This window comes from Ostrinia nubilalis, chromosome 1 (assembly GCF_963855985.1).
Source record: "Ostrinia nubilalis chromosome 1, ilOstNubi1.1, whole genome shotgun sequence".
Taxonomy (NCBI): domain Eukaryota; kingdom Metazoa; phylum Arthropoda; class Insecta; order Lepidoptera; family Crambidae; genus Ostrinia; species Ostrinia nubilalis.
Window position 1 is genome coordinate 5,577,657 of NC_087088.1, and position 26,692 is coordinate 5,604,348.

General features: G+C 35.2%; 2 protein-coding genes and 1 long non-coding RNA gene across 3 annotated transcripts; 1 reads left to right on the top strand and 2 right to left on the bottom strand.

Annotated features, from left to right (window-relative positions):
• Positions 1-701: 701 nt before the first annotated feature.
• On the bottom strand, positions 702-17,008 carry LOC135087763 (microspherule protein 1). Its single transcript, XM_063982552.1, has 8 exons — positions 16,776-17,008; positions 16,381-16,708; positions 16,003-16,221; positions 15,500-15,656; positions 15,273-15,384; positions 14,576-14,729; positions 1,531-1,746; positions 702-830 (listed from the first exon to the last, which is right to left on the bottom strand). The coding sequence occupies exons 1-8, from the start codon at positions 16,877-16,879 to the stop codon at positions 741-743; spliced, it is 1,380 nt and encodes a 459-aa protein (XP_063838622.1). The 5' UTR covers positions 16,880-17,008; the 3' UTR covers positions 702-740.
• Positions 17,009-17,165: 157 nt separating this feature from the next.
• Positions 17,166-17,665, top strand: LOC135087771 (large ribosomal subunit protein mL42). The gene has a single exon (XM_063982563.1). It carries the CDS (start codon positions 17,261-17,263, stop codon positions 17,591-17,593), a length of 333 nt encoding a protein of 110 aa, XP_063838633.1. The 5' UTR covers positions 17,166-17,260; the 3' UTR covers positions 17,594-17,665.
• A 1,514-nt stretch (positions 17,666-19,179) lies between these two features.
• Positions 19,180-25,766, bottom strand: LOC135087737 (uncharacterized). The gene is made up of 3 exons (XR_010260909.1): positions 25,586-25,766; positions 24,784-24,955; positions 19,180-21,279 (listed from the first exon to the last, which is right to left on the bottom strand). It is a non-coding gene; the product is annotated as an uncharacterized LOC135087737 (long non-coding RNA).
• Between the last annotated feature and the right edge of the window lie 926 nt (positions 25,767-26,692).

Genomic DNA, 26,692 nt, shown 5'->3' on the forward strand with positions numbered 1-26,692 from the left:
TCATTTGAGAGATGTTCTATTATGATTATGTTAAGCAGTCGAGGCTGATCTTAGATCATTTTTCGTTTTATGAAGAATCCGCAACATATCCCGAATGGGTTTTAGATGATTTTCTTTACCCGTTAAAACCAAATAAATATGTGCCGCCGCCCCATGAATCTTCCAAAGATGTTTATTGTTTTCCTCATAGTCTAGTATTGACATGTTATAAACTTCAAATATATATTTAAATATGTGCGTAAAACACACTATTGTATAACCACTTAGTAGTAATTATCCACTCAGTACATATCGATCAGATGACTGAGATTTGTTTGCCCAATGTTTTGTTTTTCGGGACATTGTGTGGTTGTTACGCACTAATGAGTGGATTGTTATTTTTTATTATTTTCCTGCACTTTGTTGGCCATTTGTGAGTTTTGAATAGGTACTTTGAATTGTGGTTAATCACTATTATTTAATTTAAGGGTTTATGGACTTCGTTATAAATAGCTATAAAATGTTTAGATAATTGTTTTGTCGTTTAATGTTAACGCATATCTTTATGCCAGTAACGCACCGTCGTGACGAATGTATATTCGAAATGTGTATGTAGTGGGTGGTTTATCAGTCGACAGTTGGGTATATTGTTTTTGTGTGTTCTAGTTTGAAAAATGTTCTAATATTGACCAAATAAATGTGTTCTAAATAAAAAAAAACTGTTTATTTCACAATATTTTATTCATTATGTTCAACTACAATTAAACAGGGATAGTAACTTTCACTGCTTCTTGACGAATAGCGCTGATGAGATCTTGATTAATCAGGAAAACGAAGCGCAGACCGGCAATCTGTGTAAATAACATGAAACTATTAATTTATTTACTTACGCGAGTTGTTAAACTCAAAAATCTTTAAACCACCAGAACTTCTCGTAGTTCGTAAAAGAAAGCAATAAACAGATCTTAATCGGTGCACACGGTCACCTTGTGTACGAACAAAATATTTAACCTTTAAGTAACAAAAACAAAAAGGTCTCGAAAATAACACAATATTGAAATAAAAGCCGCACAAAACATTGAAACGTACGAGTATCATTAATACTAAAATCGACTGTTTAAATTAGTTGCAAAGCATTTTTGCTTACAATTGGAAACCGAATAAATTAACATATTTATGTAAATTGTACATAATATATTTACATATAATCGAGTAATGCGTTTTAATAGGTATTTTAGTAATTTGGTGCTTGATGTGCACGATCACGCACAGTAGTTTGAATTAAGGTAAGACTTCTGAGGTATTATTACAAATTGATTCTAAAACACCGATGGTTCGTAGTAAAAAAAAATAGTTTTATTGATCGGACTAAAACTGCCTTTTTTGTCTCTTACCTAAACGATACAACGACCCGAAACTAACCAACAGTAACAGGACAATTTGTTGCCACATGTTAATTTAATTGAAGTACCTACTTATTTGTAAATTAACGGTTGTAATTTTCAAAAGTAATTGCGGAAAAATTTCAGCAATAGAGTTTCAGATACGTACCTCTATAACGCTGTTGTGGTTGAGTTTCACTTTGTTGCCTTGAAGTATCGGGCGACCGTCGACAAAAATCGGCCTCTTGCCCTCAGAGGACATGAAGAAGTCTCCGCTATTCCGGAGACGGATCGTCGCCTGTTTCCTGGACACCTTCGCTGCCGGCCCTTCTAGACTCAGATCCACGTCAATTGTGTGGTCGCGCGTGCTGCGCCCAACAGCGATCTACAAAAAAATATTAATCTAAATCACTCGCTATCAACGTCATTATTATATCAAGGATCTTGATTATTTGCAAAGATGTTTTTCTGCGTGTGCCTTGAAGTAATGAGTACCTACATGTAAGAGGCGATTAAATATCTCGGTATCACGGCAGTTATTGCATAAGATTATTGGCGTAAAACGTATACACAGTTGTTAATAGACATTTTTAATTAGTAGGTATAGAATCATTGAACAGGATCATGGCTTTTACCTAAGTTTATTATAGTCATGGTGTGGTGGTACAGATAGATACTACATTTATATCAAAAACTTATCGTAGTCTATCTTTATCGAAGAATCAAAATACTTAATAAGTATTATTTTAACTCAAAAATATCATAAAAGAGAGAGCGCTCAGCGCGCGTCTCCATCAATGCCTGTTACCATTCATACTTGGTTTCTAAAGGCTCAAGATTTCAAGAAATTCGTAACAATTCGTCAACTTTTGTAAAAAAAATCAATACATTTAGTTACAGTGTTATATTCTCACATTTTTCAGTTAAAATAAAAAAAGACCGGAATAAAAACAAACCGTCGCATCGTAGTCGCGTTATAAATTTTGTACAGCGCCATCTATGAGTATGTAGAGTAGAAGATACGTTTGTTCATCTACCTTGTATTTGTCAACTCAACGGATAAAAATAGTATCATATTGCAAAACCGAACCTAAACTACATAAGATCCCAGTGATAAGCTTGATGTGCCGTCGTAGGAGCCGTCGTCGCCGCCCGTGCCGGGAGCATAAATAGTGAGTTGTACTTACATAAACAACTCTACCTGTTCTAATCTATGGTTGATTGCCTAGGTACTTGAGGAACCAATAATATAATAATAACACCTCAATTCAACCTGAATATCGTGTAATTGTTTGAAGTTGATAAATTAGTAATATACTTGTGCAGTACACCGTGGTACCCACCCATTTGTATGTGTATTGTGGTATAATAAATGAGATATTGGTGTTGACACACTAATTGTACTGACTGATAAGGTTTATCAGTATTATCAATGTAACATAAACTCAAATAAGTACATTTATAGTGAACGCAGTTACACATTCAGCGTCCGTCGCTTTTATGAATCTACAAGTTCTGGTTTAGATCGTGTCATTTAGCGATATTTTTTTTTATTCTATATTATTACATTAAATTTTTTACTGCATTTATGAATAAACTGACTAAAATAATATGTATGAAGTGAGGACCGCCAGGTTTTATAGGATACCAGCTTATTAGTGTTCTAAGTTAAAAAAAAATATGTCTCCTGAATGAAAGTAAGTCATATTAAACTGCAACAGCATTTAGAATTTTATTTCGTAAGTATACCGATAGTATCATTACGACTTGATTTAGATTGGTACCCTTGCAAGTCTTATTACGTTACACCGTTTCATAGAAAATTTTAGGCTCACACCAAGTTACTTTTTTTTTTATGCATAACTAGGCAGGTATTTGACCACTCCAAAGTCAAAACGCTACAACGTTAACTCTAGAAGACAAGTATTAAAATACAGAAAATTACCAATATAATCCTGCTATTCTCTCTACATTTGCGTTTCGCAGAGCGCGCACTCGCATGCTATTATCACTATCGCACTACGGTTGTGAGTTGTCTCGGTAAACACCATCCTCTTATTTTGAGGAAGGATTGTGGTTTAGTAGGTTATTTTTAGAATACTTAGATATAAACGAGGAAAAGAAGGATTGTGGTTTAGTAGGTTATTTTTAGAATACTTAGATATAAACGAGGAAAATCCATAAGTTCCAAAGATATGGTTTGTAACATTACCAGCGCTTAACACGTATCACTAACAGCCGGAATGACCTACTAAAGTGGTTCATTTTACATTTCAGTTTGTACATTAAAGTAGTTCCATTTATCTGCTAGATGTCCTTGTTGTAATTGTACTCGTAGTTCGGCTGTTTCTGCGTTGTATCGGTAATACTAAGCCTAGGCGCAGACCACCGATTTTAGTTGGCCAATAGTTGGTTCGGGCTGTTAATCAGTATGGAAATGTATGGAAGTGCGCACATTACACCGATTTGGTATCTGCCGATTCTTCATACAAATTAGAATCAGGCCCAACTATCGGCCAACTAACTAAAAGTCGGTGGTCTGCGCCCTAATACACCCCCGACTACAGATTTAGTCGGCCGATAGGGTTGGGCTCAGATGGATATGTATGAAAGTGCGTACATTACACTGATTTGGTATCGGCCGATTCCATTTTGAAAGCCGACCACACTATCGGCAGACTAAAAGTCTGGAGAGTCTAAGTAAAGGTACCGTCAATACAAACTGGTTGATTAGAGTGCTCCCGCGACTTTAACTGAAGGTATGTCCAACGATATAATACTAACAAGTCACACCGTTAGAGTATACTTTACTTATATTTGTCAAAACGGTTAAACTGAAGTTCATTGCCACCACATAATAATATTCCGACATAGATAAGGAAGAAAGATGGGCAAGTTTTACATGACTGAATGTTTTTCGAGACTCCAGAGTTCAGACAATAAAACGTTTCACGGCTATAAGTTCTTTGATCTATTGACGCAAGGGAAAATAGTACCTAATAACAAGGTAAGTTATTCGATTAGGTAGGTATAATTTACATGCATGATTAATTTAAGTAAGTATGGACTAATCTACTCAACGACTTACAAACTCTACATAAAAAATAATTATTTGGTATACGTTTATTACATTGATATACCAGATGTCTGATTTCCATAACGTGTGTCTGTACACAATAAGTATTAAGATTCGAGGTCAGTTAAAGAAATAATATAGTTATTTTAATTATTTGGCAAAATTAGCTTATGTTCTGTTGTCTGCACGTACCGAAAACATACTTATTAATTTGTTGGTAATCATCATCATCACTACCCATATTATAAAATTATGAAGATTGTTCGGTACTCTTTCACGCAAAAACTACTAATTGGATTTTGATGAAACTTTACAGTCTAACTGTTTATACATCAGAGTAACGTATACCAAAGCTATAATTTATCACGATCTGAAACAAACTAAATTTCACGCAGGCGAAGCCGCTGAAAAAGGCTAGTGAAAAATATACCTTCTTCATGGAACGTTAAAACTGAACGCTTGACTTACAATGAAAAGCTAGGTATAGTACAACTCTGACAACATACATTACTGCGAATATCCATATTATAGCAACCGTCATCACTCGTAATGCTTGTAGGAAATCGATATTCATCATGATTTTTTATTTTATTACCCAGAACATTTTAATACGCGCACATCAATAGCGAACAATACTTAATATCTTTATAAACATGATTATAGTGTACTTATTTGGTAATCATGAAATGTTGAACCGCTGATTGCGATTATGAAATTTCTTATCTCCAAATTCAGATCCTACCGTGTAATAAAGTTTTTTATGAAACACTCAACGACTGGGCGGCCGACACGCTCAATTACTCATTTCGATTAAAAATGAAATGCGCAGTATGGGCATGGAATGATAATGTACGACAAGACATGATTAGCTACGCGTTAGGCGTTAACGCTAGGAATGTGATTACTGCCTAGGCACTGCCCACCAGTTATAAAATTAACACTTCGCCTTAATTTGGTATGCAAATTCCTTGTACGTTTCTTAAATATTCATGAATTATGATTTTTTATATGACATAGTAAGTTGGTTTGATTCTATCATTCAAAGCATACCTAATGCTTGCTCTTATCATTAATCAAAATCGAAGGGCAGAAATATTTCCAAAGTAACGGTTTAAGTACCTGAGAAACAAACATCGATTAAACGAAGTTCGATGTAAGATAAATCGATATTAGGCAGCCAAGTAAGCGATGTGAGAGGGCACAGGTGAGTAAAGGTTTATCCCTGTTTTTGGAAGGGGGACACGTACGCAAAAAAAAAATGGTGTCAAACCGAAACTCACGTGGGCGAAGCGACTAGTTTGTCACTAATACATTTAGGTCCGATTCGACCAAACTTTTATCCGAGAATAACTCCTGGTATAACTGACACATTGACAGTTTCAGTATGGGAAATATGTATGTCAAAATGTCGAATAACTGTCGATTTATTCTGAGATTATTATTTACTCTTGTTTGGTCGAATCCACCCTTAGCAAACTGTACTCTTGCTGGTATTCCAGGATACTTTTTCAAACTTTTAAGTAAAATTATGATCATGTCATCACTATATCGTCACCGAGTAGGTCATGGCTAATGAGTTAACAATGTGCAGGTTATATAGGTACCTACAAACCACGGCAGCCAACGAAAAACATGTAACTTAGTTCGAAAACTCGTTTCGAAGTAGCAAGATATTTCACTGATCACATTTTCTATAAGTGTTTGAAAAAGAACAGCGTCGAACTCAAACTTGGTACCGTATCTACCGGACATTGATGGAGTTCCGTGAGTCTTCAATTCGATCCATTACCGATATGTTTTGAATATCGAATGCAGCAACGATGCAAAACAATGGTCTTGTTATTGAGGGATGTTGTGTAAACATGTGATTGTGGATGTGGGCAATGGCGGTTCGCAAAACATCGTCGCGCCGAAGAGTTACTTCACAAGAACTTACTATATTCATTTTAGTCGGACCAATCGGGCAAACCATATAATTTCAGATCACTTAATGGTATTGTTTTAGCATAAAATGTATTTAATTGTAAATTAAGTAGTTTTAAAATAAACTAATATTTTTGAAAATGAGCACTATATGGCGTCATAGCTTGGTTTTGCCCTAAGTATTGAGTAGCATTTTGATTGACGTTTGACGTCGCTTATTGCACAAAAATATGCCCCTTAACTGTGGTAGAGATACGTTGTGACCTTAAATTTTACCTATATTAATTACTGCTTGCTTACTTTTATTCAAATGATCCAATTCACGTTAATTAAGAACACTAAATATTATTTTACTGCTTCAAAATTGAATTGAAAACCTACGGGTTCACAAAAATTAACAGTAGATTGGTCAACGCTATCGAATGTATATTTATTTATTTGGAACTATTTTCACTAATGTGATTACTTAACGTTTACGGACAACGGCAAATAGAGCTAGACAATTTTAGTCGCTTAGTTTCTATTTTCCAACAAATGTGCTATCGACTATTGCAAAACCTAATCAGAAGTAGAATCTTACATGTAGTGTTATGTTAGATGTTAAAATATTTGCCAACTTGATAAACTCAAGTTCATTTTATCATTTCGTACGTCTATTTTTATTTAGCAATACGACATAAAACCGGTAATGTAAAAATTAAACAAGTGATAAGATAGCATAATTTAATGATCTCGGGCTTAACAAGATTAGATAGTTGCCGAGTAGGTGATGTTAAAAACGTTTGTTTTATAAAGCAGCTGTGACATGTGGCCATAACGAGGGCAATCGATATTCAGTGTCGATGTGTAGAATGATAGTGAATGAAATATTATAATCATTCCGCTGCGACCAGCGCGGCCTAGCTGACCGTGTCATTAGGGGTGGCGCGGCCTTGGTCCTCGCAGTCCCTGACATCAATACATCCACTGTATCCACGCTATCTACTCGATATCAGCAATCGAGCATCTATTTTGTATTTCAATGCAATAGTGCATGTAGAGAAATGTGCCTACATAAATAAAACCTATTTTTACAGCTGTTTGAAATTATACGAAGTGCATTTTATTTGAAACAATATTTATTTGCCACGTGACGACGATGCGTTGTTTTGTTCATATCGGAATGTAAGGCTGGTTTTATGAAAAACATAAAAATCTACATGAATTTCAAAACTGTAATAACTTGAAATGGGACTAAATAAACAGGCTAAAATTATGAACAATTAAGTTAGTCTATAAAATTTAGTTTCACGACTTTCAGGCATAGAACTGTGTTGTAGAAGAGACACTTATTAGGAAAATTAGTAGGAAATTTTATAAAATTAGTTTTTAATATAGCAATTTTATCAATCGCCAGTTCACCTTCATCAAAATAAAAGCTACTTTTGATAGGTAACCTATCACAGTTAATCACAGAATAATAATAAGTACTACGTTATATCTCCTATCTAAAAATTAACATTGAATTTTAACAGTCGTATTTCCTATAAAATCAATTAAGTGTTCATAGGTCAGCTAGTATTTTCCTTTATATCAATTAAGATGTATTTATAGGTCCATAATAACAGACATTATCATTGAAAGTGAACTGGCAATTGAAAATTCGACCCGAACAGAAATACCCTGATAAAGCATAAGGTACAGAATGACAATAATAATGCGAGAACTTTACAACTAGGAGTTGCCGTTACAAATCGATCGGATCGAATGTTTTCCTTGCTACATTGGCTGCGATCACAAACATTTTTGTTTATGTTGCTTCATTGGTATGTTTCTATTGCCATGGTGACGTTGCAAACAACATACACTACCGGGAAAGATGAGGTAATGAAATGGATCATAAACTATATTGTCGTACATAATATTGTTGAAGACTGTCTGTCCACAAACAAATTAACTAATTGACAACGCCCCTCTAACAAATTGTGAGTTAAAACGAAGCAACGTCTATTTTACTATGAAAAACGAATTCCGAATTGTCGTGAAAACTTTTTGCTTTTAATACTATGGCTTGTTCTGGTAAACATATCTACATTTTATAGATAACGATCGGCAACGTTGATATGATTTCAATGAAATAGTAGTAACCTTGGTTAGTTAAATGAGAAAATTAATAAATCGTTAGCCTTTTATTTGAACGTAGGTACTAATAATTACGGCAAAAATTCCATGACGCAATGTTTTTTTAAAGATTTTAGACTTTCGCGTTCCATTACGTTTAAAACTGAGTATAAAATGAAAAATATCGCATTTGTAGATTTTACGAATATTAGGGGTTCTTCTTGGCCCAGTTGTGACTTGTAACAAAGCCTTTGGCATTTTAAAATGAGATCGCAGTAACGGTACAGCAACCGCAGTAAATCGATGGACTTAGAGTAACAATAAAAAGTATAAATACAGTTGATGGATGTTTGTGTAGTAATTTGAACACAATTTGAGGGAAATGTACAGGGTGTTAGGTAAATGGGTATATGAGCCGACACTAGCCCATGTTAACGTGGTCATATAAATGGTATGGTGAAGTCAGAAATTTGATATCATCATTTTAAATTTTTTAATATTCATACAAAATAAATTTTATAAAATCCGATTTGTATGAAAATTAAAATAATTAAAATGAAGATATCAATTTTCTGACTTCACCATACCATTTATATGACCATGTTAACATGGGCTAGTGTCGGCTCATATACCCATTTACCTAACACCCTGTATAGTTATCTGTATGATAAAATTGCTACCCGAAGAATCGCTAGGCAATTCTAAACTATTGACGGAAAACACGGAATAAGTTTCCATTTTTTCTTAGTTTCTTTCTACAGCAAGTTGCGTGTCGACGAAATTTGGATGTCGAAGGTACCTACTCAAAGTTAGCGCAATTTTCACTGAAATGCACATACAATAATTGATGCTGACTGTACCTACCACGGTGACGTAAATACTAAAAACTAAAACCAGACAATTTATTAATATTAAAAAGAGCTTGCGTTAATAATATACATGACGCGGATAGTAGAAATGACAAAAGTATTTTTCGATTATTATTCAGGTATGTATTCTCATTTTATTCATAGCAGAACCTTGAATTTTGTGGGTGTTGGAATAGGTCTGTCTTATTTAAAGTAAAGTTAGATATTCGTCACTTAAACTGTTCTGTGACAACAGTATTTGGTCACGCATTGGACACACACTTAGAGAGCCAGAGGTCGCAGCACGCTTGAACATTAGTATGAGATCCGATTCAACCAATTTTTTAAATGATAGGGTACTCATGTTGTAAAGAAATGTCGATAGTTAATTAGTTATCATCGATAGGTTTTTTTTGCAGAGCGACACAATCTTTGGTAAAAAAAATCGAATAAAATGCACAAAGTAGAAAAAAAATTGAACAACATTGAAAGACAACTCAAAAGTGTTCAGTGTAGAGCTTTGATAGGTCTGGTATTGATCGAATATGATTAATGTAAAACTAAACGATATTATTTTACTATCCTTAGAAAGTCATTTGATTTGGTCAATTTGGTCCGATGGGAATAATTTTAAAACGCGCTCAATCTATCGCCCATATATTTTTTTAATTCTTGGACATTTATACAGCAGAACTTGGGTGATGGGTATTATTACATTCATGCATATAGATATCATTGTATCAATAGTGGCACACTGCGGTATTTCAGACGTGAGAATATCGCGAAGCTTCCCGAACGCTGCCCAGCCGAGTTGGATTCGACGATTGACCTCTTTCTCGAAGTTGGACCTACCTAACTGGACTGTTTGTCCCAGGTATACATAATTGTCAACAACTTCGAGTGTAGTGTCTTCAACCTTCAGAGGAGTGGGCACAACACGGGCATTTGACATGATTTTTGTCTTGTCCATGTTCAATTTAAGACCCACTTGTTGCACGTGGGCAGACCTCCAACTAGGTGGATCGACGATCTGGTGAAGGTCGTGGGAGGTGCCTGGATGCGAGCGGCGCAGGACCGGTCTTCGTGGAAATCCTTGGGGGAGGCCTTTGTCCAGCAGTGGACGTCTTTCGGCTGAAACGAACGAACCTTAGCACAAGGTTCACGGCAGAGACACAGACAACTACTTCTTGAGAAACAGAACCCTAATTAGGAAAAAATAACATAATATCATTAGTGATTGATATGGTCAAACACATTTTATAATTAAGTAAATACCATCACTAACCCAAACAAAATAATGGCTCTTTAAATTGACAAGTATTTTACCATTAATCTTCAGGTTGACAGAAATAGACTCATTTGTAATTCTATGTAATTTGTAGTTGTGTTGAATGACTTTAATTTCTTTTACATAATGGATGTATCGCGATAGAACCAAAAAATACCAAATGAATTAAAATTATTTAGTATGCATTGTTTTTATTTTGATACACCCAAGTTTGGCTCTCATTTAATAAACAGAGTACGAGTGCAAATTCAACCGTAGCATTAAAACTATAAGGTAAATTATTATTCACCACCTAAAATCCCTTGCCGTACCGTCCCGATAATTTGCGCAATCCCGATTTTAAAACAAATAAGTCATATTTAAACTTAAAGAACATCTCCATCTACATGACGCTCAGTTAGGCTTCAGACCCGGACTATCCACTGAATGCGCGATTATGTCTCTCAAGCAGGTTGTTAGGTACTACACCGATAGGAATACACCTGTGTATGCAGCATTTCTTGATCTCACTAAGGCATTTGACCTGGTTAACTATGACATTCTGTGGCGTAAATTAAATGATACTGGTATGCCGAGTGCATCGCCACGCTGATCGCGTGGGAGCACCAATAGCATCCTGAAAGTTCTAAGCAATAAGCCAGACTGCCCCCTTGTGCGACACTGGGTGCAAACTCAAGTTCAGGTGCCGGGTGTCCCACAGGGAGGCAGGTGTTTGAATTAAATTTATATTGTAATTTTATTTATTTATTTTAATGTTTAATTTATTTTTAATTTAATTTTCAATTTAAGTTTTAATTTAATTTAATTTTTAATTTAAATTTTTTAATAAAATTTTGATGTGTTAATTTAATTTATTTGTCTCCATTATTATTATTTTTATTGATTTAATATGATTTTAATTATTTAATGCAATTATTATTATTATTGAAATTTTATGGGCCCTGGCCTGAAATAAATGATTTTTTTTTTATATTTGTCATTTTTGAGACGGATGGCGCCATCTGTTGAGAGATTTCAAAGGTTGATTCCTTTTATTGATACAAAATAATATGCCGACCGTGTTTCCATTACGTATCAAGTTTTAATATGTAAAAAATAACCTCTCTGATTCTGATTTTCACTTCTGCATACAAGTTTTATCTGATTGATACTATCACTAAGAATGCTTTTTTTGCTCTTTCTATTCATTAATTTTTGTATCGTAAGTTTCCGAGAACTGCAACTACGCCTACACTGCATAGCTCAGGAAGACTAGGATTAATCATTGATGGAAAAACATGGATCCTAGCTATAAAGGAGTGGTGGGGATTGATTCTAGCCCACCTTATCTGTGTGTAAGTTAATACACTAGTACAAAGCTTCCCAAACTGAGAACTAAAAATTGGCAAATTCCCAAGGGCGTCACTATAAAAATGTTTGGGAATCCTTGCACTAGTATATTATGTTATCTATGGTACTGACCTCCCGATAACGCATAAGATCTGTGATAGAACTGATCTCCCGCGAGCACTTATGATATACTAGATAGAAGCATATCTATTGGAGCCGGGTACCATTTTGCCCATTGTCCTTTGTCATATATCGTCATAAATTATAGCCTATATGTTAATCTGGGTTATAAACAATAATACTGTAAATTTTCTACAAAATCCGTTCAGTAGTTTTTGCGTGAAAGAGTAACAAACATCCAGACATCCAAACTTTCGCCTTTTTAATATAATTAGATAGTAGGAAATAGGACATACAACAGCACATCAAGCTAAACACTGTATCATCTTATTTTGTTGTAATACAGGCTATTTTGAAACAAAAATGTATAGTATATACTATTATCTGTGGTAGTACTGACCTCCCACAAACGCACAAGATATTTTATATTAAATTATCTGTGGTAGTACTGACCTCCCGCGAATGCATAAGATGTATTAGGCCTTGTCCAGGAGGGCGAATTCGCCGCGAATCCTACGTTGAAAATTCGACTCGCGCGTGTCTTGTGGATGCAATGTATTGTCTGCTAGTATCTCGCCAACGCGCGTATGATTCCACGTGCGAAGACATTCGCGGCGAATTCAACCTCCTGGACAAGGCCTTATAATCTGTGGTAGTACTGAACTCCCGCGAAAGCACAAGATACTTTACATTTATTATCTGTGGTAGTACTGACTGACCTCCCGCGAGCGCACAAGATGGACTTCTTGGCGGGAATCTGAAGCGTCATGTTAGCGGTTTTGTTTTATTTCCTCAAATTCGTGTTTGGGCGATTATTAATGTGTAATAATGGTGGATTATTAACCATTGAGTGTTCGTGAACGTGCATGAGTGTGGGCAAGTGAAGCAAAGCAGTGCATCGTGATTCTTCTGGTTCTCTCAAGTTGTCCATAGGAGGTCTCAGTAAAGCACCACAACTTTACTGAGACTCAAAGGGTGGGAAGGGGTATCATCTATCATCCTTCAATTTATCATTACTTGATCTCATTTTGTAACTTGTATCACATAAATACTTTAAAATGGCACAAATCAAGTCGACCTCGACGTGTATTGCCAACATCATCAAAAAAGAAGAAGAAGAAGAGCGCACAAGATATTTTATATTTTATTGTCTGTGGTAGTACTGACCTCCCGCGAGCGCACAAGATACTTTACATTTATTATCTGTGGTAGTACTGACCTCCCGCGAATGCACAAGATACTTTATATTTATTATCTGTGGTAGTACTGACCTCCCGCGAGCGCACAAGATATTTTATATTTTATTATCTGTGGTAGTACTAACTGCCCTCCCGCGAATGCTTATGATGTATATGTCGCAGTCAGATTGTATAATCCGTCGTTTTACATTACAGCTAAGCATTTTGCATTACAGCTCTGTTTTGTAATACGGCGGCTTAACGTTTAGCCGGATTGAATACGGCTGAACACATAATATTCACATCATTATATTTATAAAAATATAATAATTGTAGAATAATAGAATATTTCTTTATTATTGATTTTGAGTAGAATTTACACAAAACACCTATAGTTATGCAGAGCGTTGTCTCCTGGCACAGGCAATCATACGCCTAAAAGGAGGCTTCGTCTATTAGTATTTATGTAAGCCTTTATAAAGAAATAAAGAATTTTTGAATTTTTTTGAATTTTTGAATGAAAATCCGCCGGAATGTATTCGGCGTCAAACGTTCTTCAATACGGCTAGCCGTAATGTAAAACAGCGTGTCATTACCCGCCGCTTTGACAGTTTTTAGTTCCTATTTTCAATACCGTGGCGCTGCCGGACAAAGTGGCTATGGATTCTGGTGTTCGGCGGAATCCTACACAATATTATTAATGTAAAAATATGAAATCATGGCTGTGGCCGGTCAAGATAATTTTATCTTAAAGAAAAATAACCCAGAAAAAGTGACTAAAACTTTATTGTTTTGAGTTACCTGTCCCCTGTGATCATTTTTAATGTCTAAAAAAGACTAAAGCCAAATATGTAATTAATTCTTAAAATGTTTAGAAAAGTTTAATTGTTTTGAGTTACTTTTTTTAGATGGCTATCCCTTGTGATTTATAAATAAGTTAAAAAAATACTGAAGCCAAATATATTCTTAAAATCTGTCTTATTAAAATTTATTTTCATTAAACATTGTTTTATTTTGTAAGTATGGTCACCCTACAATCTAAGTAGTAGTATGATGCGGCTAAACGTGGGCCGCCGTATTGAAGAACGTATCGCAATGACAATCCGCCTAAACGTAGAACAGCCGTATTACAAAACAGAGCTGTAATGTAAAATGCCTAGTGGTAATGTAAAACGGCGGATTATACAATCCGACTGCGACATATAGATGACCTACACTGAACTGAACTATCCCACCAAACTCATTAACGGGGGGGGAGCACTCCGGTATTGACGGTGGTGCCCCCCTGTCAATGTCACGGGTGGGACATTTCAGTGTATTGGGTCTATATTATAGTCTGTGGCAGTACTGACCTCCCGCGAGCGCATGAGGTAGCGCACGAGGCGGCCGCGCAGCACCGCCAGCGTGTTCTTGTCCAGCTCGGTGCCGCCGCCCGCCACCGACTGCACCAGCACCTGCCATCGCGACAAGGAGGTCTCCAACAACCTGATGTTTTTCTTCTCCACCCTGTAATATAGCAAAAAGTTCGTTCTATCCTGTATGACAGAAACTTTTTCATAAGACCCCAAGTATACTTTTGTGGTAAGTTATTACACCACTAGGGAACAAAAAATCCTTTTTTATATGGTAATGTGCAGTTTGGTCTGTTTATAGTGATATGGGTTCTGATACATCACAAATAAAATATTACATAATGGATATAAACAAATTATTAAAAATCTTTTCCATGACTTTCTACATTACTTGAGTTATAGTCTTCCTTATCGCCCACCCATCCTTATCGCTCGCGCGTATTATATTGCTGTCGCGACTGTGCGACGGGCGCCCGCAGTGAGTGTGCGAGCGCGACAGTAACATAATTACGCGCGAGCGATAAGGATGGGTAGCTTGGGGTCATTGGACTAAATTCTACGAGCTCACAGACCGGGCCTTAGCGTCATAAATGGAAGAAACACATTCAGAACAACAGTAAATACATTAATCCAAACATACAACAGATAGATACTTGATTAATATCTACATAAATAATAAAGCAGCAAAACAAAATACCTGTCAGCAAATTGCATTTCAGCATCAATGCCATCTTCTTTCAAATCTGGTATATCTGCATCATTGATAGTTTCCTCAGCATCAGAAAATGATGTTATTTTATCACCTAGAACTGAAAAACAAAAAAGTCTTAGGAGTTTTATGATTCAATTTTATAAAAACACTATTATTCTATGTTTTTGATCATTTAAAAATTGGCCCTTTACGTCATCTACCATAAAACTCACCTTTCGGCAGAGGCTGTACTGTTTGGTCTGGTAATAGTTGATACTGCTTCAATAGCTGCCAATGTGTCATTAGGGTCTTAGCTGTACGTAAAGGGTAGAATACATGCGGATTCTGGTCAAGCAACTCTTGGAACTTCTCAATCGTCGGGTGTGATGTCTGAAAGTAAAATGTAAGAAAAACATAAGGTAAATGTTTCATTTATTAAAAAATCCTTAAAAAGGAGTATGATTCCAGCATGGAAAACTAGTATACAGGGTGTTAGGTAAATGGGTATATGAGCCGACACTAGCCCATGTTAACATGGTCATAGAAATGGTATGGTGAAGTCAGAAAATTGATATCTTCATTTTAATTATTTTAATTTTCATACAAATCGGATTTTATAAAATTTATTTTGTATGAAAATTAAAAATTATAATAGGCTGATAACTTTTTTTATTATGCTAAAAAGTTCATGTAGGCTTGCACTAATATCTCAATGGAAATAAAATTATATACTTACACTACTTAACGTTCCTAGCAGCTCTTCTTCTGCTGTAGAGTACAATGCCTGTTGTTGGACAGCGGCAATCAGGTCGGGATGCAAGTTGCGCATTGCAGCCACAGCCACCCTGGATATCTCAGTGTTGTACAGCAGTGCATACCAACGTGACTGTAGCTCACCCACAGTGAAGCGGCACGAGAACTTTACACCGCGGTGAACAATGCGCAGATCGTTTGTCTGTAATTTTTTTTGCAGATCATAAATATTTATCTGCATATTTTCATTTGCTTTGACTTATCAATGAAGTAAACCACGAATACAATAATTGCTGAGTCAATTTCCCAACAAGTAAGTTTAGTCTAATAAGATTACAACAGCCAAATAAGATCTACTAACCTGTTGTACTCCTAAAATTAAAGCCAAATCATCAGTAGGTTTCCATCGTCCAAGATCTTTTGTTGAGAGTTGGGTAAGCTGGCCTTTACGACGCGACTTCCGTGCAACACTTCCATACGATATTTTACTTGACGTTCGCCTTCTTTCCTGAGCGGGACCCGCAGCTGCCACTGGAGTAGGAGTGCTAATGGGAAATTCTGGCAACTGGCTTGTGTAGGATTGCGTACGCACTCTCTTATCTCCTTTACCCAACGACGCACCAGGCAAACCCAAACTGTACTCCACCAGTTCATCGTCAAAGCGACGACGTTTTATCGATCTGTTTGAACTGTACAAAAACAAAACTTAATAAAAAGCCTTAATTTTATCCAAAAAGCGAATCTATTCATACCAACCTGCGTCGTTTGTTATTATCTTGAGGCGTATCAGTAGGAGAAACTGTAGTTCCGGGATACTCATTGCTATCTGAGGCATTAGATGGAGTAGCTGGGAAATCCATATTATAAAGGTACTGGCAATCTTTCCCGTTTCAATTAATTAATCTTCTTCTTTTAATAACTTTTTCTTTTTGCAAAATCTATAATCACCATCAAACAATTTTTTTTTTGTTTCTTCATCATGACTTTTTATTTTTTTTTGTGGTTTCTATTGTTTGAAGATAAGTCTTTTGCCAACAATTATGACAGCGCTAGTGTGTTCATCTACTTATCCAAAAACCGTAATTTTAATTCGATTCAGACAGTTTCGGAAGCACTAGCAATTTAGGAAAAAAGTAAAAAAAAAAGAACTGTCAGTGTCAAATGAACGTCAACTAAGTGCAGGCAGGAGGTTGCTTTTATAATCAGATTTTGTAAATAAATTACTCAGATAATCGAAGAAAATGGCATTACTTTTACGCACTTTTAAACCAGTAAATATTTCAAGAAATTTCTCTAAAATTGTCATTACTAACGATGGCTCCACCATAGTCGCACTACATCGTGAACAAAATTTTCCATATGAGCATTCAAAACCGCTTCCAGAGGAAATTCAAGATAATTCGCTATTAAAAATGAGTGATCTAGAAGAAGTTCGACGAGTTTTCAAAGATATGAAACCAGAAATAGCGCGTAAACAATTATCAACCCTAACCTTGACCACGCAACACCGTTGGTTCCCGAGGGCTCGTGACAAGAAAGCCAAAAAAACTGAGATGAACAGAACATACTTATAAACTTTCGTATTTTTGTTAATTAGGAATACTTACTCTGTTAGTAACTAGTGTAAAATAAATAGCTTAATGGTATATAGGTATTTTATTTTTCCATTTTTATAATACCTGGACTGGAGACTAGGGGACACTTGCAAGTATTACTAAGAACTTTCCCAGTTGGCTCCAGGGGCAACTGGAAAACCTGCTTCACAGAGCGAAGTAAAAACGTTGGAGTGAAGCAATTTCAGAATCACGTTTTGTAACTTGTTAGGCTAGGTAGGTATGCCCTCTGCTCAAAACGCGACACATATTTGTTTTAAGATGCCCACAGTTTTCTCTTGACTACAGCAGATGATTTGCACGGAAATCTATTCTTCCCATGAATCATACCTAAAATTGAATTGATCCTTACAAAATTAAACACTTTTCTTCTCGTCTTCTATTCTACTACTCTATCGTTTCTTCTTTATTTGTCTTCTTCTTATCTCTTTTCTTCATCTCCTCTTCTGTTTCTTCTCATTTTCTTGAAATCTTTCAAAGAAGGAGAGGAGAAGAAAAAGACGACAAAAGAAAAGAAGTCAAGAAGATGAAGTATTGTTCTGCAGCCTTTTTGGACATCCAAGAGGCTTTTGACAAGCACAAAGGCCTGCTTATCAAAATAAAAAATAGTCTCCCTCACAGCTACTAAGAAGTTCTTCACTCCTACCTAACAGAGAGATTTTTTCAGGTTAAAGAATCGGGAGAAACAAACATCTAACTTCCATAACATCAAAGGCGTTCCGCAAGGGTCTGTGCTAGGTCCAGTAATGTATACGCTATTCTCTGCGGATCTACCAGATGTGGAGGAGGAGGTTACCATACCTACAACTTTCTACTGGTTTGAGATTTAAATGTGCACTTAGCAGGTAAATATTTCAATATTATTTATTGTCCGCGTATCGCGTTAAAACCTGTATAAATTAATTCAAAAATACGTAGGTAATAACGGTTCATTTTTCCCCAGGCATTACCTACATAAAGTATCTATCTATTGATTAGGTTGCAAAAATGAACTGTACTTACTTTAAGTAATCCCTTAATTTTCGGGTTTAAAGAATGAAACACCTCTTAAATATACTTTTTATTATATTTACGAAATACATTGTATTAGGTTACATTTTATATTAAATTAACTAATGCCCCCCTAGACAAGTGGCACTTTTTGATCGCTCCCAAATTCGAATCCCTTCAGAGAGTGAAGTACTTAACTAAGTGGGTAGGACATAATTTTAAAAAACGCCGAAGCGAAGGCATATCGAAATTAGAACTACACGTTTTGCCACTTATCTAGTCTAGAGGGACTTCGATAAGAACATGAAAGGTAGGCAAAATTCGTAAAAACTTAACTAAGTACCTACTACTTATTGCAAGAATTAAAAAATAGCATTAATTACACAGTAAATTGTCTTATTAAATCTCCGTCCAGCGTTATTATTGCGGATGCATGCAGTTTAAAAATTTATAATTTTCTGGTTCATTTTCGCTCAGTCTACCAACTCTTACGTTTCATTTTTTATTTTAAGGACTAAGTAATTGGTCAAAACTTAACAATAAAAACAGTGTTTATTTTGACAATCTTATGGATGTCGCAAAAGTGAATGGTCATTTTTTAAAACTACCTACTTACAATTAAACTACAAACTCAAGCATTTTTTTAAGATAGTGAAAAACTCAAAATCAACTAAGGTCAAAAGAGGAAACGCGAGCAATGAGTGCCAGCGCAAGATAACGATTTAACTATTTTAATGTCCCACCCACGCATGTACTAAACATGTAACATTGTCAGTCAGAGGCTCTTTAGAATTACCTACCTACTTATAACTTATGAATTAGATTTACTAGAAGAGTTTTTGATCAAGAAAGCCATGCCATGAGTTCTAAAGTGCTTTTCCAAATCTTCAGAACATTCGAATTGTTCTCTACAAATTTTGCACTGGTTTTCTTTGAGAGGTTCTTCAACAACAGTTTTGACACATTTGGTAAGAGCGTTTTCGTTAAAGCATTTCTTTTTATTTATGTATTCCTCGACGTTGAATATGGCATGATTCAAAAGTAAATGAGTTGAAAATGATTGTTTCACAACAAAACATTCTCCACATTCCATACACTGATATGCCATACATTGATCTCTGTGGGTTAAAATGTGTTTTTCTAGCAATTCTTTAGTTTCACTTTCATGTTGACATTTGCCACAAACGTAATTATTCGATCTACCTGTTATTTCGTTAAGTATAATAGTTCCAACGTCAATCCGACTTTTTGGGGCCTTTCGTCTAGCTCTTCTAGTGGAACGTTTATTAATAGCCCTGTTAATAACCTTATTTTTATTACCCACAGGATGTTTTTTATTCAGTGTAGCTGATATTTTAGCATTTGATAATTTAGTAATTGATATTTTAGCATCGAGACAACGATGTTCTTGATGGTGTAATGCAAAATGATCTTTTATAACTTCCCAAGACTGGTCAATATTCATCGAACACAATGGACATCTAATCGTTACTTTATTCGATGAAGACTTGGCACCAGCTACACATTTAAATGGACATGTATTTGGTAAAGCATTTATAACTCCGTATTGGCATTTATAAGTAAAACTTCGCATGCACTGATCACATCTTTTCAAAATACGATACATTCTTGTGTCTTGTTGCAGAGAACCCTCTTCAGGTGGTAAACTACTGAGTAACAATCTTCTGAGTTCACAGTTATTTTGACAATGTCTGTCGATGTAATGGATAATGAGGTCGTTAACTGTTTTAAAGTGAATATTCATGCAAGTTTTAGTCCAACATGGGTAGATAGTGGTTTGATTGTGGCTCTTAATATGTCTATTAGTTTGATTTACCATAACAAGTCTTCCAGGGCACAAATCGCATTGATAAAACCGATTAGGGCTTATGTCATGCTTTTGGGATACTGCATGTTTGATAATAGTAGACTCACTGAAACAAGCAACTGCACAACTAGAGCATTTATATATTACTTTAAAGTGGTTTGCTGTCATATGATTCTTAAAGTAATTGGGATGAAAAATTTTACATTTCTCAGCAGGGCACTGACATCGAGCAGTAGCTCTCATCATATTAAAGCCTTCACACCCATGATTGTAAGGATAAATTACGCTTTTATTATTCAATCCTATGCCACACTCTGGACAAATAAATGGTGGCTTTTTGAGGTGGAGACGTAAATGAGCCTTAAGTCCACAAGCTGTGGGTAAATTAAATAAGCAAATGGGACAAGAATACACCTGATTTGTATATTGCATATAATGACTGGCACGGTCTTTATATAAAACGCCAGTAGTCATAGTTATGTTTTGTCCACAATCACTGCAAATGGTACCACTCTGAGAAATCTTTTTCATTTGATTATCTGTTTGTGATTTATCTGAAGGTGCTGAAGTAATTTGTACAGCTGGTGGCATCGGGGGGTTTGTGTTATTTTTCTTGGTTTTGAAAAAATTTGATGGCAGGGGATCGACCGATAAATCTGAGACGTTAATAGTTGCTGTCTTCACTGTATGAGATCTTATATGTGACAACAAATTGCATCGATTATAGAATATTAAATGACGTCGTGAGCTTACACAAATGCGACATTGATAATTAATCAGAACGGATTTTCTCTGAATGTGGTTTCTGTAGCTCGATTCCAGTAGGAACCTGTAATAAAAAAAAGAAACAATAACACAACATGCGGAAAATAATAAGGTCATTGTTAGACCCTGGAGCACCTTTCATGTAAGAAGATACACAATATAAACTTTCGAAATAAAAAAGAAAATTAAAGTTTAAAGAAAGTTGACAAAAGGACATCATCCATTTTGGTCCAAAATCAAAAGTGCCGGCCAAAAAATAAATGTGCTGTATTCTGATAGAATACGTCCGCCTTAGCATTTATTACTATGGCACCAAAGCTGTAGCACCACTGTGCATCGTAGTATTTGAGTTCTAAAAATATATGAAACGACTGACTTTGATCTCAAATACTACGACGCACAGTGGTGCTACAGCTTTGGTGTCATAGTAACAAATGCTAAGGCGGACGTATTCTGTCAGAATACAGCACATTTTTTTTTATTGGCCGACATTTTTGATTTTGAACAAAAAATGTATGAATCGTCGATGAATTTTAGATCTCAAATACTCGACGCACAGTGGTGCTACAGCTTTGGTGCCATAGTAACAAATGCTAAGGCGGACGTATTCTGTCAGAATACAGCACTTTTTTTTTATTGGCCGACACTTTTGATTTTGAACAAAAAATGTATGAATAGTCGATGACTTTTAGATCTCAAATACTCGACGCACAGTGGAGCTACGGCTTTGGTGCCATAGTAACAAATGCTAAGGCAGACGTATTCTGTCAGAATACAGCACTTTTTTTTGTTGGCCGGCACTTTTGATTTTGGACCAAAAATATATGAAACGTGGATGATGTCCTTTGAATTGTTTAAGGCGAAATGCGTTTTTATTTGAATCCCTAACATCTATAGTTTAGAATTAATGCAGTTTTAGAAGTCATCATTCATTAAAATATTAATTATTTGGTTTAAAATAAAACTATGTAACTTAATAAAGTAGATCAGAGTCCTAAGTGGGTCATTCCACAAAAATATGTCAACTCTTAGTCCGCGACACATTTCACATGAAATATTTGTTAATATTTTATTCCAAAATTGTTAAATAACAGCTCGCAATGTGCTTTATTCATCACCCATTTATATTTTTTGAAACTATTTTTAAAACATCTTAAATTCCTTTTGAATGACCCAAAACGTCATTCCCTAGGCATGTCCGTACTCCAAAAGTTTGTGTTTTGGGACCCACATTTATAAAAACATCAACTTTATCCTTTGTTTTAATTAACGAATAATCTATTTAAATGTATATTACACCAAATTCTATTAATATTTTGCGGTTTCAATAAACAATAATTTGATTTTCTTTAGTTGAAAAAGAGTCTACAGTTTTTAGCGTCATTCCCTCGCCACGCACTGATTTTATAATTTTGCGCTTTAATATGTATTTAGAGTGAATGACATTTAGTTGAGTTTAAAGTAAGATACGAAGTTATCCTCAGACTATACTGGCTTTGCGGTAGCCGTTTTTTGAATTAGTGGAAACGTGCCAGTTGTTACCGAAACATGTGTTAATCCAGTCACTTCGTCAGTCCCTAGTTGAGTAGCTTTATTGATTATAATAGGAAATTGTATATAATTTAATAGTATTTACGTGTAGTTTTTTGGCTATTTTCGGCACATGGTATTAAGCATCTTATAATATAAGTTAATCTGCATTTGTGTTAAGTTTTACTCCAAATCGTCAGTCCCTAGAGCGTCAGGCCCTAGCTTTAAACGGCACTTGGGACTAAATTACTAGTTAGGAAATGATGTTTTTTATATAGTGATAATAACAAAACAACTACATTGTGTATATTAACTTATCTATAAATGTTAAGGTTATATGTTTTATACTTTATTAGAAGTCATATAAGAGTAATGTAGTATGAAAAAATTGAAAATTATAATTTCTCCTAAAATAAAGCATAAAGTGACTGACCCTTTTAGACATAACATAATTAATTAATAAACAATAATTTACACTAATAAAGTATTCAAAAGCATCTTAAAAAAGTTACGGACAAAATGACGTCGAAAATATACAGATTTTTATGGAATGACCCAAGTGCGAATGACCATCTCATTGTGATCGTATTCGGGTCCCCTGTCTACGTAGTTTCGAATACCGCTGTTGCAACGAACGCTGTAGCGAATTTCTTTTCTACTGCGTTACACTAGTTTTGAAAGCTGTAGTTACCTCTAGCATGAACAACTTTCCTCTTCGAATCGTTTGCGTATTCGACAAAATTCGATACTCAACTTTCGAATTAAACGATAACGTGACAATTTTAATTCTCAAAATAAGTTTCATGCAACCATTTCTCATACTAAGTTCACTTTACGACACGCACAAGGGCGCTGTTGTAGTTTTCGTACTAAATCTTTTGATGGCGATTCGAATACGCAAACGATTCGAACTCGAAAGTTTTTCATGCTAGCCGTACTGTACTTAGTCGCGAACGACGCTGTCTCAAAAAACATTTTCACTGCCTCATACGTTGATTTATACCTACTTGTCATGATGTGAATAAAAAAAATCAATGTTTCGTAATTCAAACGTATAAAAAATATTAAATATAAAAATTACTTGAAAATTTCCGTACAATTAAGATCCAGTAAGTAACGAGTAGGTAAGTACCTACCTACTTAAAAAAACAGCCGGAAGCGAAGAGATTTCGGAATTACCAGCCTCATAGACAAGTGGCAAAACGTGACAGATGTAGGTAATTTAACAATAATTAATTATAAAACACATTTTTTAAGTCAGATAGTTTGACTAAGGTTCAGCCAAACGAACGCGTGCAGCGCGGCGTGCACCATGGCGATTGATCGCCATCGCCATCGCGCATGCAGGCTGATGGCATTGGTTGGTTTAGCTGAACCTTTAGCTCCATCACAGCGACTTCCCCCATGCGCTGGAGTGAAAGGATTTCGGTATTAGGGTATTACCTATACCTTACCTATCTGTCACGTTTTGCCAGTGCCACAAGTTTATGAAGGCAGATGTTCAGAACTGTAACTATTATGTACCGCCATAAGTACCGCACTAAAGTATTAGCGATAAGTAGGTTTTTAAATTCGAAGTGAAACATTACATTTCTACTTGGAACAAATAAAGAAACTAACTCAATTCCTTAAATTCACAAAAGAACAACAAGTTAATGGCTTATAATGTTAACTTTATAAAATATCCTGTGTAATAAAAAAACAGGATTTTTTTATAGGCCCTAGACATTCAGAGTCAAAAATATTTATTTGTGGAAGTTATGATATGTTATGTAACAAGTCTTGTAAGTAGGTAGGCTACCTAAGTGTTAGAAATTGTATGATAAACAGGGACTTCCCCACTAAACTTATTTAACACATTTTTAGTGGGAAAAGGGCCTGTGAGTTAGGACCAATTAAGAAAGTCAAATTACCAGGCAAGACTTATCAAAATCCACCGTGATATAGCTACACACTTGCCATCCGTGAAACCAGTTTGCATCATATAGTAATATGCACCATTGACAAAACCAATTAACTAAAAGTTTTTATTGCTTACCCATCTCCACAATCTTTACAACTGTAAACATTGTAGCCATTTGTATTCACTGGTATCTGATAGTTGGGAATTGCTCGATAAAATAATAGATTTTTGATACTGTATTTCTTTGAAGCTTCTTCTGCAAGAGCTTCACAGCTCTGGTCAGTGGATGACCCTTCCATCTATTTATCTGAAAATGGATTTGTATAACTTTTATAATGATCTCTTGATAGACACACAAAAATAATCAGATAATCGCTTGTTTATTATCAATTAATGAAGAAGGGAAACCTATTTCGTAGGTCTAGGTACCTAGTTACTTTATTACAACAATCAAAAGAGAAGAAGCTCTGTTCCAATTCAAATTGATCATAAAGAATATAATAGGTACCTAAGTAATTAGTCTTAAACAAACTGTATTGCTCTAATTTTTACATTAAATTATAAACTAAGTATACAAGGACCTAATAAAATAAAATAAAACCCACACAAACTTCAATTTCTTCAAAAGATAATCTCATACCCTCATACCCCCCCCTCCCCCCACCAGTCCCTTGGCCACACTTGCTTAAACCATATTTTACTCAGCTCAAGAGCACACTTTAAATTAAGAGCATAATCTTTTCAGATTTGGTTTAACAAATAGTGGAAATATTTTAGTACCTAATCACATAATTAGTAGGTATTATTTTACTTCTTATATTATTAAATTAATAGAACATTGCATTGGTGATACTTATTAGATATTATTTATATGGCAACACCTTAGGCAACACAGTTCAATAGACATTGTTGAAGAAGTTTATTGATACATACATACCTTTGAATATGATACGTTGGTTTTTGTAGGCAAGCAATTCGGTATTTATTCCATTTCAACAATTTCTGAGAGTTCGATTGAATGACGGAAATAAATTTAATGACAGAAGACAAAATTTCTAAAACGTCGTCTTTAAAAGAAAACATGGACGTCGAATTATGTATTGCCAAGATAAAAAAAATATTTAGTATTACCATTTCACAGAATATTTTTTAATGTAATTTAAAATCGATATATAAATTATGTATGGAATATGGATTCACAATCTAGTGCCAAAGTTAGAAAAAATTGTGGGGATTCAAAATTTTAAAACCACTTTTAAATTTATCGAGCTGGCTTTGCAAAGTACCCTTTGATCCGGAACAAATCGATTAAACGATCTGACATGTCATTATCCAGATGTAAAAACTAACTTTAACCAACTAAAATAGATTTCAAAGAAAGATTTTTGTAGCAGTTTGGCCGCAGTCGATGCCATTACGGCTTTCTCTGGTTATTTCTATGAAAAAAAATCCATCTGTTAATTAACTGAAACATGGAATTTCCCAAAATCCGAATAATTTTAGAAATACACAGTACCTAGTCTACCTAAGCTTTCGTCTTCTTCCTAACAGTAAATTGATAGGAAGAAGACGATCACCCCTATTTTGGAGGCACCATGGAAAATGACACAGATGGATCTATGGAAAATGACATTTGCAGAATCGAATTTACAACTCGAATATTTTTTATTCTATGTCTCGATTATAGTCAGGTGCATTTTTAATCTGTAGTAGGAAAGAACAGGACGACGCTATACATTAATAGTAGGATAGAGGGAGATCGTTACACGATCACAACGCGACGCACTTCAACACTTTTTTTAAAGTTGCGAGGTGGTCTATGGTGCTATTTTGCAACGAAAATTTACAATCTTTATTATTTCTGATAGATTTTCTCTTTCAACCTACTTTTTACGAACTTCAGACTGCAGCTTCGTCCACCAATGTACCATCGGCAATAGTGTTAACTATCCATTGCCTGTCATGTAGTCTCGTTCTATCGCAAAGAACCAACATTTGATGAGAGCGAGAGCAAAATACTTTACTCTTTGGCAAAAACGGAAAT